The sequence below is a fragment of the Ailuropoda melanoleuca genome, chromosome 9, assembly GCF_002007445.2.
Source record: "Ailuropoda melanoleuca isolate Jingjing chromosome 9, ASM200744v2, whole genome shotgun sequence".
Classification (NCBI taxonomy): domain Eukaryota; kingdom Metazoa; phylum Chordata; class Mammalia; order Carnivora; family Ursidae; genus Ailuropoda; species Ailuropoda melanoleuca.
The window spans coordinates 57,077,836-57,095,837 of record NC_048226.1 but is presented as its reverse complement, the minus strand read 5'-3'; the positions used below and the strand labels follow the sequence as shown (position 1 = coordinate 57,095,837).

Below are 18,002 nucleotides of genomic sequence, written 5' to 3'. Positions count from 1 at the left end.
AAATATTTTTCTTATGTCACTGGCATTACATTCCCCATACATTTCTCTATTTTTTGGTTGCCTCTGACCTCAACAAATCATTCTAATACTCAATTGTTGACCAAATCACCCAGTAGAGTACTTTCTCCAAGAAATTCTACCACTCCAGGCAACATCAGCATGAACATTTTATTATAATCCTGGAAAGGTTTTGCTATCTTAAGAACTTGGGTTAACTTTTGTAGCTCAATTGCATATCCATTAATAGCCTAAGACTTAGAATATCATTTCTTGATTCTCTCACTCAATACATGAAATGGTACATGAATTTAGTACTTTATTTTAATCTTTAGTATTAAACTTTTCAAATGCTCATCTCATAATGTTCCTCTTCTATGAAGTCATATGCCAACTATCATCATGGTTTGTGTCATTTGGCAACCACAGTGAGGAAACACTCGTCTCACTTTCATCATGATGATTTAATACAAAATACAGCTGAGAACTGCACCTTAATCACAAATCCCAGTTAAGTTCTCAAAATACAACCCAGATGTTGTCCCCTTTGGGGGATTTCTATCCTCACCACACATTAGTCTTAAAGAAGACTCAACATGTGTCCAAATTTAACCATAAGAAAACACTGAAAGTATCAGAGTGAGTCATGTAGATTTCACTAATGATTTTTGTGGGGAGACAGAGGGCAAGGCTAGCACTGAGCACCACGCTATTAGCAAGTTAGCCTTTAAAAATTCCCTTTAGGGATTTCTGGTCCTCAAAGACCCTATTTGGTTAAACAGCCAACCTGTTTCCTTTCCCTTTGACTTCTCTACCTTTTTCTCATATGACACATCATAGTCTGCCACCTTTTACAAACCCCCTCTCCAGACATGTGGACTTGGGTTCTGCCTTTGTTTCATGTAGAATAATACCATCAGGCCATCTGGCTTTCTCCAGGCCTCTCTGGAATGTTATGGATATAAACTTTATCCATATTATTTTTTTATATCATAAAGCTGTTCAAGGGTTTTTTCACATTTCTAATATAAGTTATCAAATATTCTAACATGAACTAATTATTCTAATGTGATCTAATTTATAATGGTCCTCTATGCATTCTATAGCATATTGTAAATGTAAGTTTTATAGAGATTGGTATAATATGTATGTATTACAACTACCAGTAATAATTTAGTCACATAAAAAGGACATGTTAAACTAAAAAAAATTATACACAGTTTTTGAAATATCTATTTAAATGTATTGCTCTTAAAAATGTGAAATTATAAAAATTATTTTATTATGCTAATAACACTTAACATGAGATTTATCCTCTTAACAGATTTTTAGCTAACAATAAAATGTTGTTATCTAGGCAAAACGTTGTATAGTAGCTTTCTAGAACATTTTCATCTTGCATAGCTGAAATTTTATTGATTATATTATTGCTTTTATTGATTACTGATTTAATTTATACATTGATTATCAACTACCCATTTCCCTCTCATTCTATTCTTTGCTTCCACGAGTCTAATTTAGATGCCCCATATAAATGAAATCATGGAATATTTGTCCTTCTGTGACTGATTTATATCATTTAGCATAAGATCCTCAAGGTTCATCCATGTTGTCACATATTGTAGGCATGTAAAAGTATGAAAATGGGCCCTTATCTTACATTATACAAAAAAATCAACTCAAAATTAATTACAGACTTAAATGTAAGATCTGAAATTATAAACCTCCTAGAAGAAAACATAGGTGAAACTCTTTTTTAAAAAAGATTTTATTTATTTATTTTAGAGAGAGAGAGAAAGAGTGGGATGGGGGGAGGAAGAGGGAGAGGGAGAGAGAGTCTTAAGCAGACTCTGAGCAGAGCATATAGCCCCACATGAGGCTCAATATCATAACTCTGAGATCATGACCTGAACCAAAATCAAGTTGGAGGTTCAACCGACTCTACCACCCAGGCGCCCTTTTGGTGAATCTCTTTTATCTAAGGATGATTATATGGTACCCTTTTGTTGAGACAGACTATGAAAATTTTTGTAGGCTATTATAAATCTCCACATTGCCAATAATATTACCATAACCCCACATTAAAACACGTAAGTGGTGGAAGTATCCTCCTACTCCATTATTTTCTAGGGAGTGGATAATATTCCAGCCATTTTAGTAGCAAGGCTACTAAACATTAAAATATAATAAATGCTTGCATTTAATTACCATGAATAGTGATATTTATTATAACTTGGACATTTTACTTACATCTGTCAGATGGCCAAAAGTTGGTTTAGCTGTATGGAGCATAAGTTGCTTGGTCACTGGGTCTAATTCTAGGGGAAAAGCAAAGAAAATATTTAGAATACCATCAAAAGTAATAAAAAAATAAGCAAAAAGTGGAAAAGCTGCTAATCTTTATCAATATTTTGATATGGAAGACCAAGTTGAATTTCCCCTAACAATAAAATTGACTCATTTGTACTTTTTCCTAAATTCACATTCACAGACACCTTGATTACCACAGAGAATTTTAGCATAAATTAATTTAATTTGTATAATGTCTAACTTCATAATCAGAAATTGGAAATTGTTCAGTACGTAACATGTGGCAGACATTATTGGTTGCCTACCCCAAAGCCATTACATTATCCCTTGCCAAAAATCACTTTGCCTACCCCAAAGCCATTACATTATCCCTTGCCTAAAAATACTAGATTATTTGCTTTTTCATTCACGATCTCATGCTCCTAAGGCATAGGCATGTGACCAAACTTAATTATAATTTATCGTCTAAACAGGAGCACATTTGAGAATAAAGTGGAATTATTCAAAATTCTTCTTGAACAATAGAGCACACCAGACATTTAAATCCAATGGGATATAACAGGAAGTGTGCTGGGAGGCTTCTGGGGAAATCTAAATTCCAGGATTTAAAAACAATTTGGGGATGGGCAACTGACCTTTATGTTTTGGACAAAGTTGTGTTGGATCACAGAGCCTACAGCAGCATTTTGGATGCATGAAAAGACAAGACTAAGAACTATAGCCAACACATTGAGGAGAGCTGAGTGAAAAGACTTAAAGAAATCTTTGCTGACATCTTTGGATAGTTTGCTTCTTCTTACATAATAAATAACTTTATACTTTTAATTAGGTCTGTTTTTAAATTTGTGTCAAAAGTACCCTAAGTAATATATTCATAAATATTAATATGTACTAAAATTTGGGATCATGGTATTTCATGCACAATCCATTCAATTATTGGACAAACTTTTTGATCGTTTTTCCTCCTTGGTCTTATATAATCTCCATAATATTGAAATATATGATGAATCTACTAATATTTTTAAGGTAAAGATGTCAGTTTCAAAACATACTATGTAATATCAGCAAACCTAGTAACAATTTTATAGTAGACTTAGAAATAAATACTTATAAAACTCATGATGTAACTTAGTATCTTGAAAAATAACAAAAGCTGCTTTAAATAACAGAATTTTAGAAGCACTGGAGCAGTTAATAACTCAAACTCATTTAATTTGTAATATTAGAACACATTTAAGTTAGCTAAAGTAAAAAAAATGTTTGCTTGAAAAGGGCATATAAAATGAGTAGACTCTTACAACATGGCATAATGAAAATTAAATATGAGATCAAAAATATTAGGAGACAAGGGAGCTAGCTTTGTACATTGGAAACTGTGAAGTCCCTCTCATACTCCTACATACTTCCCCTTAAATTATCTGTTCACTTCTCCACTGCCTCATTTTATACAACATCTAATGTGGGAGACCCCCAAATCAAGTTAACATAATCTTGTAATTCAGGAAACTACCAGTTAAAACTGGCCCCAGTATTTATGACAGAGTTTATTTATTGAGAAAAGATAATTGGCTTGTCCCAACCTATAAATTTGTTTACATTAATTAAGGATATATCCCTGGTCCAATTAGGAGAGACTGATTAAGGAGCTCTTTCTTCTGGGTCTGTGAGTGGGACACAGAAATGAAATTCCCTGGTAAAGAAAGAAGTCAAGGAAACCAAAACTTGACTGAACATATTAAATGCCAGACCAACTTCATGTTATCTTTTGCAATTTTCACCTAAGATCTACAAGATAGGTATTCTTGTAACAATTTCACAAATGAGAAATTGAGGCCTCAGGAAAGTTAAGCAAGTGACATTATTGTATTATATAAATGGCCAATATTTTAGCTAAGTTTTTTTTATCTCAATAAAAAGGTAGAAAATGGATAATGACCTCATTGTAAGTCATTGATTACTAACAGAAGGTACATCACAAAATTATATGGATTTTTCTTCATTTTTATGGGTATAAAAGTATAGGAACATCACTAATGTAATAAATGTTAGCATTAATATTCATTTTTATAAGCACAACAACTTTACATTACCCGCATCAGGAAGTTGCATTTAATAATTTAGAATAATTTTCAAACGCACCAACTTTACATTACCCACATCAGGAAGTTGCAATTTAATCAGAGAAGAGAATATGTAGCTAAATTTAGAAACTAGAAAGCAGTTTTTGGTATGCCTATAGTATTATCATAACTTTTAAACTGTATTTGAATAACAAATAATAGTAGTTTGGCAGTGAGAGGTCATTCAATAAGCAGATTTTATTTGGGATAATGTTGCCTCTCTCCAACTCAAGTGACTGCTACAGACAAGAATAAAAGTAGGAAGATGTCATCTCTGAATTCCACTCGACTCTGACACAAAATTTTCACTCCTTTTTTAACAACGTTTTAACAAGCAAAGAAGCACACTTTTGCAAAAGTGCATGCAGGAACACCATGTGATTCCATTTCAGTAATTATGATAGCCATAAAAGAATTATTGTTTCCTTTTCTTTGTAGCTTTAGAGAGATCTCAGGAGGGACAGCTGAAAAAGTAATGTCAGATTGATCTACAGGATGTGATTCAAAGGGCCCCGCTGTTAGCAGGTTTTCCTGAAGAAGAATGCCTTCAAGAGTTGACATATTTTTATTATAGTGCTTACATGAAGCTCTGAAACTTCAGTAATAGTTATAGAAATGGGACTGTGTCTGAGTTCATTGAATAAAAAATTCAAAAACTAAGGTTTTCTGAAAAAAATGATTATATGATGTTTTTCATTTATTCTGAAAATATAGTGAAATATACTGATACATCTTTTAGTTTACATTAACCTTACATTTCTGGAATAAACCAAACTCGGTTGTGATAAATAGCTCTTTCTATATATTTCTGGATTCAGCATACTAACATATTAGTACAATTTTGAATATATGTTTATTTATGATATTGGCCAGATATTTTTTTCTTATAATATTTTTGAGGTGTTTTGGTATAAAGCCTGTTTTAAAAAGTTTAGGACTATTTTTCTTCCTATTCAGAAGGGTTTGTGTAGGATTGACACATGTCTTCCTTAAATATTTGGTAGAATTCACAGAGTACCAAACCAAATGGGTCTTTATAGGAAGATTTTAAATTATGTATTGAGTTTTTTTAACAGACACAAAATTATTTTCATTTTCTATTTCTTTTTGTTAAGATTTTTTTTTTAAGTAAGCTCTATGCCCAACATGGGGCTTGAACTCATGACCCCAAGACCAAGAGTTGTATCTCTACTGACTAGGCTAGCCTGGCTCCCCTTTTTGTGAAGATTTTCTAAGATTTTGCTTTTCCAGGCAGTTGTCCATTTTATCTAAATATTCAAATTTATTGGCTATAGTGGCTCATAATAGTCTCTTATGGCTTTAAATGCCTGTACCTGTAGTGTTCTCACCTTTTTCATAGCTAATAAAACATATGATCCTTCTCTCTTTCTTTCTATAGATAGAAAGATATGCTAATAAGGAGATTGAACAGTTGTGAATGAAGAAAAGCCCAGGACCAGTTGGCTACACTGGTGATTTTTACCAAACACCTAAAAAAGTAACATCAATCCTTCTCAAACACTTCCAAAAATCAAAGAGAAAAGAACACTTCCAAACTATTATCCTGATACCAAAGGCAGATAAGGACCCTACTAGAAAAGAGAACCAAAGGCAATATCCCTGATGAATACAGATGCAAATATTCTTGATAAAATACTAGCAAACTGAATTCAGTAGCACATTAAAAGTACCATTCACCATGATAAAATAGAATTTATCCCTGGGATGCAAAGATGTTTCAACATACACAAATCATTTCACTACCTCATATTAATAGAATGAAAGAAAAGAACCATATAATCATCTCAATTGATGCAGAAAAAGCATTTGGCAAAATTCAACCTATATTCATGATAAAAAACACTTAACAAATTGGGCTTAGAAGGAATATATCTCAACATAATAAAGGTCATGTATAACAAGCCCACAGTTAAGATCTTACTCAATGATGAAAAGTTGAAAGCTTTTCCTCTAAGATCAGAAACAAGACAAGAGTTCCCACTCTCACCACTTTGATTCAACACAGTACCAGAAGTTCTAGCTAGAGCACTCAGGCAAGAAAAATAAATAAAAAGCACTAGAATTGGACAGGAAGAAGTAAAATCATCACTATTTGCAGATGACATGATTTTATCTTATTATTTTTTAGTTTCTTTTTTTTTAAGTTTTTATTTTAATTCCAGTTCGTTGACATACTGACATGATTTTATATATAGAAAACTCTGAAAACTCAACCAAAAAACTGTTAGAACTAATCAACAAATTCAGAAATTTTCAGGATACAAAATTAACATACAAAAAATTAGCTGTGTTCCTATACACTAACAAAAAATTTTCTAAAAAGGAAATAAAGAAATTGATCCCATTACAATAGCATCAAAAACAATGAAATACTTAATAAATTTTACCAATGAGGTGAAAGGTCTTTATTCTGAAAACTACAAGACACTAATGAAGGAAATTGAAGAAAACACAAATAAATGAAAAGGTATCCTGTATTCATAGATTGGAAGAATTAATATTGTTAAAATGTCAATAATACCAAAAGCCATCTATAGATTCAATTCAATCCCTATCAGGATTCAAATGGTGTTCTTTAAGAAAACAGAAAAAAAAATACTCCAAAATTTTACATGAAATTACAAAAGACCCCAAATAACCAAAGATATCCTAAGAAAGAACAACAAAGCAGGAGACATCAGACTTTCTGTTTTCAAGCTATCCTATAAAGCTGCAGTAATTAAAACAGTATGATACTGGTATAAAAACAGACAAATAGACCACTGGAACAGAATTGAGAACTCAGAAATAAACCCAGGCATAAATGGTAATTGATATTTGACAAAGGAGTCAAAAATACTCAGTGGAGAAAAGACAGTCTCTTCAATAAATGGTGCTGGGGAAATTGGATATTTACGTAAAAGAATGGAACTTGAGCCCTATCTTACACCACTCACAAAAATTAACTCAAAGTAGATTAAAGGCTTAAATGTAAACTCTGAATCCATGAAACTCCTAGAAAACATATAGGAAAAAGTCTCCTTGACATGGGTCTTGGTAATAATTTTTTAAGAAATTATACCTAAAACATAAGCACCTGAATAAAAAACAAGTGAGACTACATCAGGCTAAAAGGCTTCTGCACAGCAAAGTAGCCATCAACAAAGTGAAAAGACAAGCTACAAAATGGGAAATAATATTTGCAAACCATATATCTAAGAAGAAGTTAATATGCAAACTTCTTCATGAACTCATACAACTTAATAGCAAAAAACCAAATAATTCAATTTTAAAAATGGGCAAAAGACATTTTTCCAAAGAAGATATATAGATTGCTAACAGGTACATGAAAGATGCTCAATATTACTAGTCATTAAGGAAGTTAAAATTAAAATTGCAATGGGATATTGCCTCACACCTGTTAAGAGTGGCCACCATCAAAAAGACAAAAGATAACAAATGCTAGTGGGATGTGGGGGGAAAGGATCCCTTATACATTGTTGGTGGGATTGTAAACTGGTACACCCACTATGGAAAACAGTATAAAAATTCCTCAAAAAAGTAAAAATAGAACTACCATATGATCTAGAAATTCTACTTCTGGAAATATATCTAAAGAAAATGAAAAGACTAACTCAAAAAGATATCTGTACCCCTATGTTCTTAGCAGCATTATTTACAATAGCTAAGATATGAAAACAACCTAAGTGCCCACCAATATATGAATGGATAAAGAAATTATGATACACACACACACACGAACACACACTGTATATATACAATGAAGAATTATTCAACCATTAAAAATGAGGAAATCTTACCATTTGTGACAACATGGATGAAACTTGAAGGCATTATCTTAAATGAAGTAAGTGAGGCAGTGAAAGACAAATATTGTATGATCTCAGCTATTTGCAGAATATTAAAAAAAAAACCCTTATGGAAAAAAAAATCAGATTTGCAGTAATCTGAAGTGAGGGTTAGAGAAGGCGGGAATTGGAGGAAGGTGGTCAAAAGGTATAAACTTTCAGTCATAAAATAAATAAGTACTAGGGATATAATACACAACATGCTGTTAACACTGCTATATAATATATAGGAAAGTTGTTGAGAGTCAATCCTAAGAATTCTCATCACAAGAAGTTTTTTTTTTCTTTTCTTTATATGAGATGATGGATGTTAACTGATCTATTGTGGTAATAATTACACAAAATATGTAAATCAAACCATCATGCTGTACGTCTTAAACTTCATACAGTGATAAACATAATTAGTTCTCAATAAAACTAGAAAAATGCTTTAAAAAATCTATGAATGTTATTTTCCCAATTTGCCTAAAAGGACAAAAATAAAGGATAGGAGCCTCTCAATTTAAACTAGAAAAACTTCTCAGGTTATTTAATTTTTTCCTGAACCTTTTAATATTTTAATCTAAGATACTGAAGTCATCTCTGATTAGCAGGAAAAAGCAGTCAAGTGGATTTATGCCCAAAGCAGTAATGAATGTTGAAGTAATTCACATAAAATTTCATTCAGTTGCAATAATGAAAGAAGATTTTTTAAAAAAATTATGCGAAATCTTTCTCCTACACAATCAAAACCATATGTTTTTAAAAGTGTGTACTATTTAAAAAATATCTTTAAATATTTTATTCTCCTTTTGGCCACTAATCTTAGTATATATAGAAAAATAATATTTTAATATCATTAAGCTAGCATTTATTACATTACTGTTATGGTTGTTTAAATAGAAAAATTCATCTAATTTGCAGAGACTATTTCAGTACACAAATATGGTGGGAATTCAGAAAATAGTAATTACTATATTACAACTGTTATAGAAATGAATAAAAAAATAAAATGAAAAAGAACAGAAACCTTATTTCAGGAAAAACTAAAAAATTGTCAATAAATGCCAGCAATAAAACCAATAAATCTACTCTGGTAGGTGGGTTATTGTTATTTATTTATTTATTTTTATTAATTATTTAATAATTTAACATATTTCTAAGGAATAGCTTATTTGGTTGTCTATGTATCAACAACTTTTGAGAATAGCACAATGTGCGGATTTTGTAAAACGAGTTTTTAAATATGCATATGAATGAAGTAAATATATATTTAATAGCTACACCTAGGCTAACCCTGCCTATAAAATACCTGGGTATAGCCATAGAAGATAAAAGACTGTATTTTTAGTGAGTCATAAATTAAACATGGAATTGTAAGGAATTCTGTTTATTCATTCAGTAAACATGTTTAGCTTCAACTGTATGCCAGAAATAAGGATAAATAAAACAGAGTCTCTGACCTTGGATAATTACACTTTAGTGTAAGTAATTAATTACTTTTTACTTATTATTTACTTATTACTCAAGTGTAAGTAATTAAAATAATTAAAATAAGATAATGAAAATTTACAATAAATAATGTGGGATCAGAATAGAAAGAGAAAGATAGCCTAAAGTTATTGGAAAGGATTCAAAAGGACATAGGAATAAATAGAATCTCAAGTATAAGTAATAAGAATTGGAATTCTGTTATTTTCTGTATTAGTCAGGCGTGCACTAAAAGTTCACAGTCAGTTTGGGGCCTTACATTTCAAAATGGGAATAAATCAGAAAGACATTCAGCAAAGACAAATGCCAACTAGAAACACTCTTTTCTGAAGAGAAGGGAAAATAACTGATGCTATTTAGTTAGAGAAGAAAGTTGTCCCATGGAGTAAATACAGTTATTGTTTCTGTTGATTCCAGTAGAACAGATCATGACTAATCTACCAAAAACACAATAGATTTGGGGCTTTGGTTTTGGTTATGATGTATTAGCTTGTTCTAGACCAATTCTACTAATAAAAGCAACTGGAAAAAGTAGGTAAAATGCATTAAATATCTTTGGAGGCATCAGAAAGTTATAAAGATGACTACAATTAGAGGGGACAAAATCTCAAAGAGAAAGGAAAATGCTTAAACAAAACTGTTACTTGGTGCCATTTTTGTGTCCTGGCATTTGCTGATAGGTAGGGGTAGAACAGGGTAGAGCTTAGGGGCAATCAAGAGTGTGGTATATGAGCAGTTGAGAAACCATGTAGATCTCTCAGCAGTCCTACAGCGCAGAGAAGGGCAAAATAGAAGTCAGGACCAGCCTGATTAAAACAACAGATCCTGGAAGGCTACACTCTAGTTATAATTGCAAACCTAAAATAGACCAGCCCTCAAAAAAGCCAGCCTTAAATTTGCTTAGTTCCAATACTGGGTTCAGGAGATAAGTCTGAAATATGCAAAAGTAAATAATCTCTGGAGGAAGACAACATCACCCAGAGACAGGAATTATCCCTCCAATATTTTTACACAATGATTAGGATTCAATCATAAATTAACAGTCTATCAGAATATAAGAACAATTCACAAAAGACAAATATAAAATGAAAAAATAAAAAGAGATTCAAAAGTGATGTAGATGTTAATGTTATAAATACTAAATCACAAATGAATATATTTTAATATTTTTAACCTTATTATTCTTCAAGGTAATGCAAATTAAAACTACAATAAGATTACATTATCTACCTATTCAAATTGCTGAAAAGAAAAAAGTCAGAAAATACCAAGAGTTGGCAAGGATTGGAAGCAATGAGAATTCTTAACAGATTGATGGATGGAGTGAAAATTTTACATATCAATCTGAAAAGTCATTTCTCAGTATTTACTAAAGATGAACATATACATGAACTATGACCTAGAAATTCCATTCTGAGAAACAGGTTCTCTTGAAAAACATATAATAAAAGGCATTTAATGAAATGCAAGAATGTTCATGGTAGTATTTTTTCATAATAGACCCAAATCAGAAACACCCCCAGTATCCACAAATAGTAAATTTATTTTTAAAAGTATAGTATATTCAGATAAGATGATATTATACAGCAATAAAAATGAACAAAACACTGATTAAAGGAACAACATGAGTGAATCTTGCAAACACGATATTGAGCAAAGGAGACTTTAAGAAACTATATACTATGTTTTCTTATATAAAACTTAAAAATTAGAAAAACTTATTCACAGAATTACCAGTGAGAACGATTAACTCTGAAGATGCAGATAGGTGTTATAAATAAGTGAGGGAGATCAATAAAGGGCTCTGGGGTGTAGTAAAAGTCTGATTTATACCTTAGTTGTTAATCTGAGGATCTGGACCCTGGGCAGCCATGGAGATATTACTAGTGGAATAAAAATCCATATATAAACTAATATTATGTTTAATGAATGAATATGTTTCATTCACATGTGCTATTTTTTTAATGTTTTTTTTTATTATGTTAGTCACCATACAGTACATCCCTGGTTTCTGATGTAAAGTTCGATAATTCATTAGTTGCATATAACACCCAGTGCACCATGCAATATGTGACCTCCTTACTACCCATCACCAGTCTATACCATTCCCCCACCCCCTCCCCTCTGAGGCCCTCGGTTTGTTTCTCAGAGTCCATAGTCTCTCATGCTTCATTCCCCCTTCTAATTAACCCCCCTTTCTTTATCCCTTTCTTCCCCTACCAATCTTCCTAGTTCTTATGTTCCATAGATGAGAGAAATCATATGATAATTGTCTTTCTCTGCTTGACTTATTTCACTTAGCATTATCTTCTCCAGTGCTGTCCATGTTGCAGCAAATGTTGAGAATTCGTTCTTTCTGATAGCTGAGTAATATTCCATTGTATATATGGACCACAGCTTCTTAATCCAGTCATCTGTTGATGGGCATCTCGGTTCCTTCCACCTTTAGCTATTGTGGACAATGCTGCTATGAGCATTGGGGTGCATATGGCCCTTCTCTTCACTAAGTCTGTATCTTTGGGGTAAATACCCAGTAGTGCAATGGCTGGGTCATAGGGTAGCTCAATTTTTAACTTTTTAAGGGACCTATTTTTTAAAAAATAGTTGAGAATTTATTTTGATTAATACAAAATTACTTCAATTATTATTAAATTCACACTAGCTTTTTGCTTTTAGGTATTTTGTCAACCAATACTTACCAATAGTAATATTACTATTGATGTTTATGAAATATTTTTACATTTATAAAGTTCCCCAAATATAAACAAAGGTTGGAATCAACAACTTAAATGATGTACTTGGATACAGGCCGTTAAGTTAATGGGCTTCCAAATTCCCTCTTGATTATATAATTGTTTAATTAAAAGAAGATATATTTCAAATGATTCAAGCAATCAAGATAATATGTGTAGTCTGGTGAACTGTAAAACTGCAGCTTCACTTCAAGGTCCAAAGAGAAATATATTGAAAGTAAGATGCAAATGTTCAGGAATTTCAATTTGTGACTGGATGATTAATCTCCACAAATACTCTTTCGGTGTTTTCAGATAACATGTTTGGTGTTTACCATATCAAATTTTTCACTGATGAAATAGATATCAATAATTCTAATGTTTTTAATGTGAATAATAATAAAATATGATATAGTTTCAGATTGTCTGAAATAGTCACCTGGGAGCATTGACCACAGAATACTGAATGTAGGCTTTCTTCCTGCTATCAATATTGTTAGTCATATTTTATGCCAAATAAATTCTCATATCTCAGGGATGGGGTTTTTAAAAGATCTATAGCATAAGTAATGCTTATGATGTTTCTCTGGCTTTATTCCTCCCATGTGTTAATTGTTTCAAAACATCAACCTTGCACTTGCTTACTCATTTAGGTCTTTTGCAAAATCAAAGATTAAGAAAACTGGTAACCTTATCTTAGGCAATAATAAACCATTAGTGAATTATTGCTAAATATGTGCCATATATGTTTGTGATATTTTTAACAAAATCAAAGGGTATGATTGCATCCCAGGATCTGGCAATGTTTGTCTCAGGAATATTACTCAAGGAGCATTAAATTCTTACCTAATCATCTCTTTGTAAATAGTACTAACTAATAATGCCTACCATCTGCTGAGCACTTTTTTCTCCTTTTCCAAGTTTTTATTTAAATTCCAGTTAGTTAACATACAATGTACTATTAGGTTCAGGTGTAGAATTTAGTGAGTCATCACCTACATACAATATCCGGTGCTCATCACAAGTGCCCTCCTTAATACCCATCACCCATTTAACCCATCCGTCCACCCACTTCCCTTCCAGTAACCATCAGTTTGTTCTCTATAATTAAGAGTCTGTTTCCTGGTTTGCCTCTCTTTTTGGCCCACCATGTTCATTTGTTTTGTTTCTTAAATTCCACATTTGAGTGAAACCATATGGCATTTGTCTTTCTCTGGCTGACTTATTTCACTTAGCATAATACACTCTAACTCCATCCACATCATTGCAAATGGCAAGATTTCATTCTTTTTGAAGGCTGAGTGATATTCCATCGTGTATATATGTGTGTATATATGCACACCGCATCTTCTTTATCTATTCATCAGTCAATGGACACTTGGACTCTTTCCATAATTTTACAATGGTTGATATTGCTGCTATAAACATTGGGGTGCATATGCCCCTTCAAAGGAGTATCTTTGTATCCTTTGGGTAAATAGTAATGCAATTTCTGGGTCATATGGTAGTTCTATTTTTAACTTTTTGGGGAACCTGCATATTGTTTTCCAGAGTGGCTGCTCCAGTTTGCAGTCCCACCAACAGTGTAAGAGTGTTCCCCTTTCTCCACATCCTCACCAAAACCTGTTGTTTCCTGTGCTGTTAATTTTAGTCATTCTGACAGTTCTGAGATGATATCTCATCATAGTTTTGATTTGTATTTCCCTGATGATGAGTGCTACTGAACACCTTCTCATATGTCTGTTGGCCATCTGGATGTCTTCTTTGGAAAAATGTTCATGTCTTCTGCCCATTTTTAATTGGATTATTTGGTTTTTGGGTGTTGATTTTGGTAAGTCTTTTATAGTTTTTTGATAACAACCCTTTATCAGATATAATATTTGCAAATATCTTCTCCCATGCCATAGGTTGTCTTTTAGTTTTGTTGATTGTTTCCTTCACTGTGCAGAGGCTTTTTATCTTGAGGAAATCCCAACAGTTCACTTTTGCTTTTGTTTCCCTTGCCTCCAAAGACCTATCTTGTAAGAAGTTGCTATAGCCCAATGTCAAAGAGGTTGCCGCTCTTGCTCTCCTCTAGGATTTTGATGGTTTCCCATCTCATATGTAGGTCTTTCATCCATTTTGAATTTATTTTTGTGTATTGTGTAAGAAAGTGGCTCAGTTTCATTCTTCTGCATGTTGCTGTCTAGTTTTCCCAACACCATTTGTTGAAAAGACTTTTTTTCCATTGGATATTCTTTCCTGCTTTGTTGAAGATTGGTCAAACACAGAGTTGTGGGTTCATTTATGGTTTTTTTGTTCTGTTGGTGTTTTCATGCCAGTACCATACTGTCTTGAACATTAAGCTTTGTAATAGAGCTTTAAGTCTGGAATTGTGATGCCTCCACCTTTGCTTTTCTTTTTTCAAGACTGCTGTTTCTATTCAGGGTCTTTGCTGGTTCCATACAAATTTTAGAATTGTTTGTTCTAGCTCTGTGAAAAATGCTAGTGGTGATTTGACAGGGATTGCATTAAATGTGTAGATTGCTTTGGGTAGTAAAGACATTTTAACAATATTTCTTCTTCCAATCCATGAGCATATAATGTTTTTCCATTTCTTTGTGTCATCTTCAATTTCTTTCACCAGTGTTCTATAGTTTTTAGAGTATAGATCTTTTGCCTCTTTGGTTAGGTTTATTCCTAGGTATCTTACAGTTTTTGGTGCAATGGTAAGTGGGATTGATTCCTTGATTTCTCTGTCTGCTGCTTCATTATTGGTGTATAGAAATGCAACAGATTTCTGGATGTTGATTTTGTATCCTGCAACTTTACTCAATTTGTACATCAGTTTTAGCAATTTGGGGGTGGAATCTTTTGGTTTTTCTGTATAGAGTATCATGTCATCTGCAAATAGTGAAAATTTAACTTCTTCCTTGCTGATTTGGATGCATTTATTTCTTTTTGTTGTTGGATTGCTGAGGCTAGGACTTCCAGTACTATGTTAAGTAACAGTAGTGAGAGTGGACATCCCTGTGCCAAGCACTTTTCATATACTATTTTTCAATCTACAAAGTGATATTTCATAGTAAAATTTAGTACCATATTATTGACAAAAAAAAAATACAAGGGCTTGCATAGGTTAAATACTTGCCTAAAAATATCACATAGTTTCTAAGTGTTTGAGATTGGACTTGCACTCAAATCTCTATCAACCCAAAGCCTGCATTTATTTTATTACATGTATTCCCTCTCCTCTTTACAATAATCATTGAGTATATTAAGTTCTACAAGCAGAACTTTGACGGAATCATTTGTTTACTCTCTGAATGAAAATGATTTATTTTTCCCTTAACCAAGTGCTGATATGTGTAATAGAAATTTTATGACTCAGAAATTCTTTCCTTCATTTTCCCAGATATAACTCAGGCTGGTTATGATCAAAGCAATTGCCAAAAGTGAACAGGTGGAGCCCTAGACAAAGATATGCACAGAGATGAAGCAAAGATGCCATTTTAAAATTAGCTCAATCACGTTTTAGGAAGTTGTTAGAAAGACACTGAAGCCTACAGAAAAAGATTACATAAGAAGGATGACCGGTTCGTAGCCAAGAAAGGATCTAGATAGTAAATCAAATGAGAGGCAGTTGCTGTATATTCTTATATACTGGAAAGAGAGCCTTAGCAATTCCACCTTTCAACCAAATATACAGACAGTTAAACTTAAGCACAGACAGACATACTTTGGGTACTACAGACCCACTTTTCCCAACAGGGCATAAATTAAATCAACAAAAAGAACCACAGATACAAGCAAGAAATTTGGGAATATTTTAAGGTCAGCATGAGATATATTAATTGATTTCAAAGAATTTGCCTCAAGAAAAATAACTAATACTTGCCAAATAATTTCAACATTGTAAATCTCACCCAATAAAGATTGGAGTAATGTTAAAGGTAGGGGGTGGAGACAGGACTCAGTATTAAGTTTTGTCAAGAACAAGAAAAGAGCGCAGAATATTGGCATTTAAAATTAGGTAACAACTTCTTTTTTAAGTATCAAAATACAAACTGTGTGATGACACAGCTGTGATGAAAAGAAATGATGAATCCATATTGGATTTGTTGCAGTTGTTGCAACAATTTGGAACCCTGCAGTTTGTAAGATATTACAAAATCACTAATTCAAGGATGCACTGCACCATAAACAAGCTGTTCCAACTTTTCAATTCATTTCAATTTTCATGCCCCTGCCACTTCTCCACTTCCTCACATAAAAACTTGCATTGGAGTGGCTTCCCTGCCCTTTTCTTCTACCTTCTTGATCTAATACCTTTCCTGATGTTGTCTGTTTACCAGACAGTCCTCTGCTAGATCCCTCATCAGAATGCTGGCAGGAATCCACTCGCTAATAGGCCTCTTGGTTGATCCGGACAGCTGAAGTATATACTAAAAGAAATACCTTGTCAATAAATCATAGTCATGTGCTGTTCAAAGATTTATTTATTTGAGAGAAAGAGAGAGTGTGCAAGTGCAGTGAGAGGGTAGGGACATGGAGAGAAGGAGAGATAGAATCTCAAGCAGAATCCCTGCTGAGCACAAGGTCCACCATGAGGCTTGACCTAAGGACCCTGAGATCAGGACCTGAGGTGAAATCAAGAGTTGGTCACTTAAGTGACTGAACCACCCAGGTACCCCCGTTTGCTGTTCAGATGGTACTATTTGTACTGTAAAAAAATCACATCAGGAGGTGTTGAGGGGTTGGCTTTCAGAGACTGGGTCTAGTATTCTAATTACTATTGACACCAAATTTTTCCTTGGGTAAAATGCATTCAGGGACCCGAAGGGATTGTTAAAACACAAATCATTTGTGGGGTGCCTGGCTGGTTCAGTTGGTAGAGCATGTGACTCTTGCTCTTGGGGTTGTAAGTTCGAGCTCCACTTTTGGTGTAGAGATTACTTAATTATTTTTTTAAACCTTAAAAAAAGGAAGAAAAAAACCATAAGTTGTTTGTGCTGCAGCATATAAAAAAGAACACCTTAAAACAGTGGTAGAGTGATTCACTGGATTTATTTAGAAAACACCTGGCCTCTAGCTCTCAGTAGTAGTAACAGTAGTAGTAGTAGAAATAGTGTTAGTAGAAGGAGGAGTGGTAAAGATAATAATAATTGTACTGATAATCATTTGCTTTCAGTGAGTGTCTATCTACTTTTGTATCAAGCACTCTGATAGGTAATTTAGTTAGAGTATTTCATTTAATTATCAGAAAAATAAAAACAGGGACGCTAGGTGGCTCAGTTGGTTCAGTGTCTGCCTTTGGCTCTGGTCATGATCTCAGGGTCCTGGGATTGAGTCCTGCATCCAGCTCCTTGCTCTTCAGGGAGCCTGCTTTTCCCTCTGCCTGCCGCTCCCCCTGCTTGTGCTCTCTCTCTCTCACACACACACACGAATAAAATCTTTATTTTATTTTTTTTAAAGATTTTATTTATTTATTCGACAGAGATAGAGACAGCCAGCGAGAAAGGGAA

At 33.1% G+C, this 18,002-nt stretch overlaps 1 protein-coding gene across 1 annotated transcript in view; it reads right to left on the bottom strand.

Moving 5' to 3' along the window:
- The window catches only part of CNBD1 (cyclic nucleotide binding domain containing 1), a 429,548-nt gene that overhangs the window by 32,894 nt on the left and 378,652 nt on the right, over positions 1-18,002 (bottom strand). Inside the window, exon 11 of the mRNA XM_034668509.1 lies at positions 2,248-2,315. Coding sequence (XP_034524400.1) covers positions 2,248-2,315 — 68 coding nt within the window. The remainder of the gene's footprint in view (positions 1-2,247; positions 2,316-18,002) is intronic.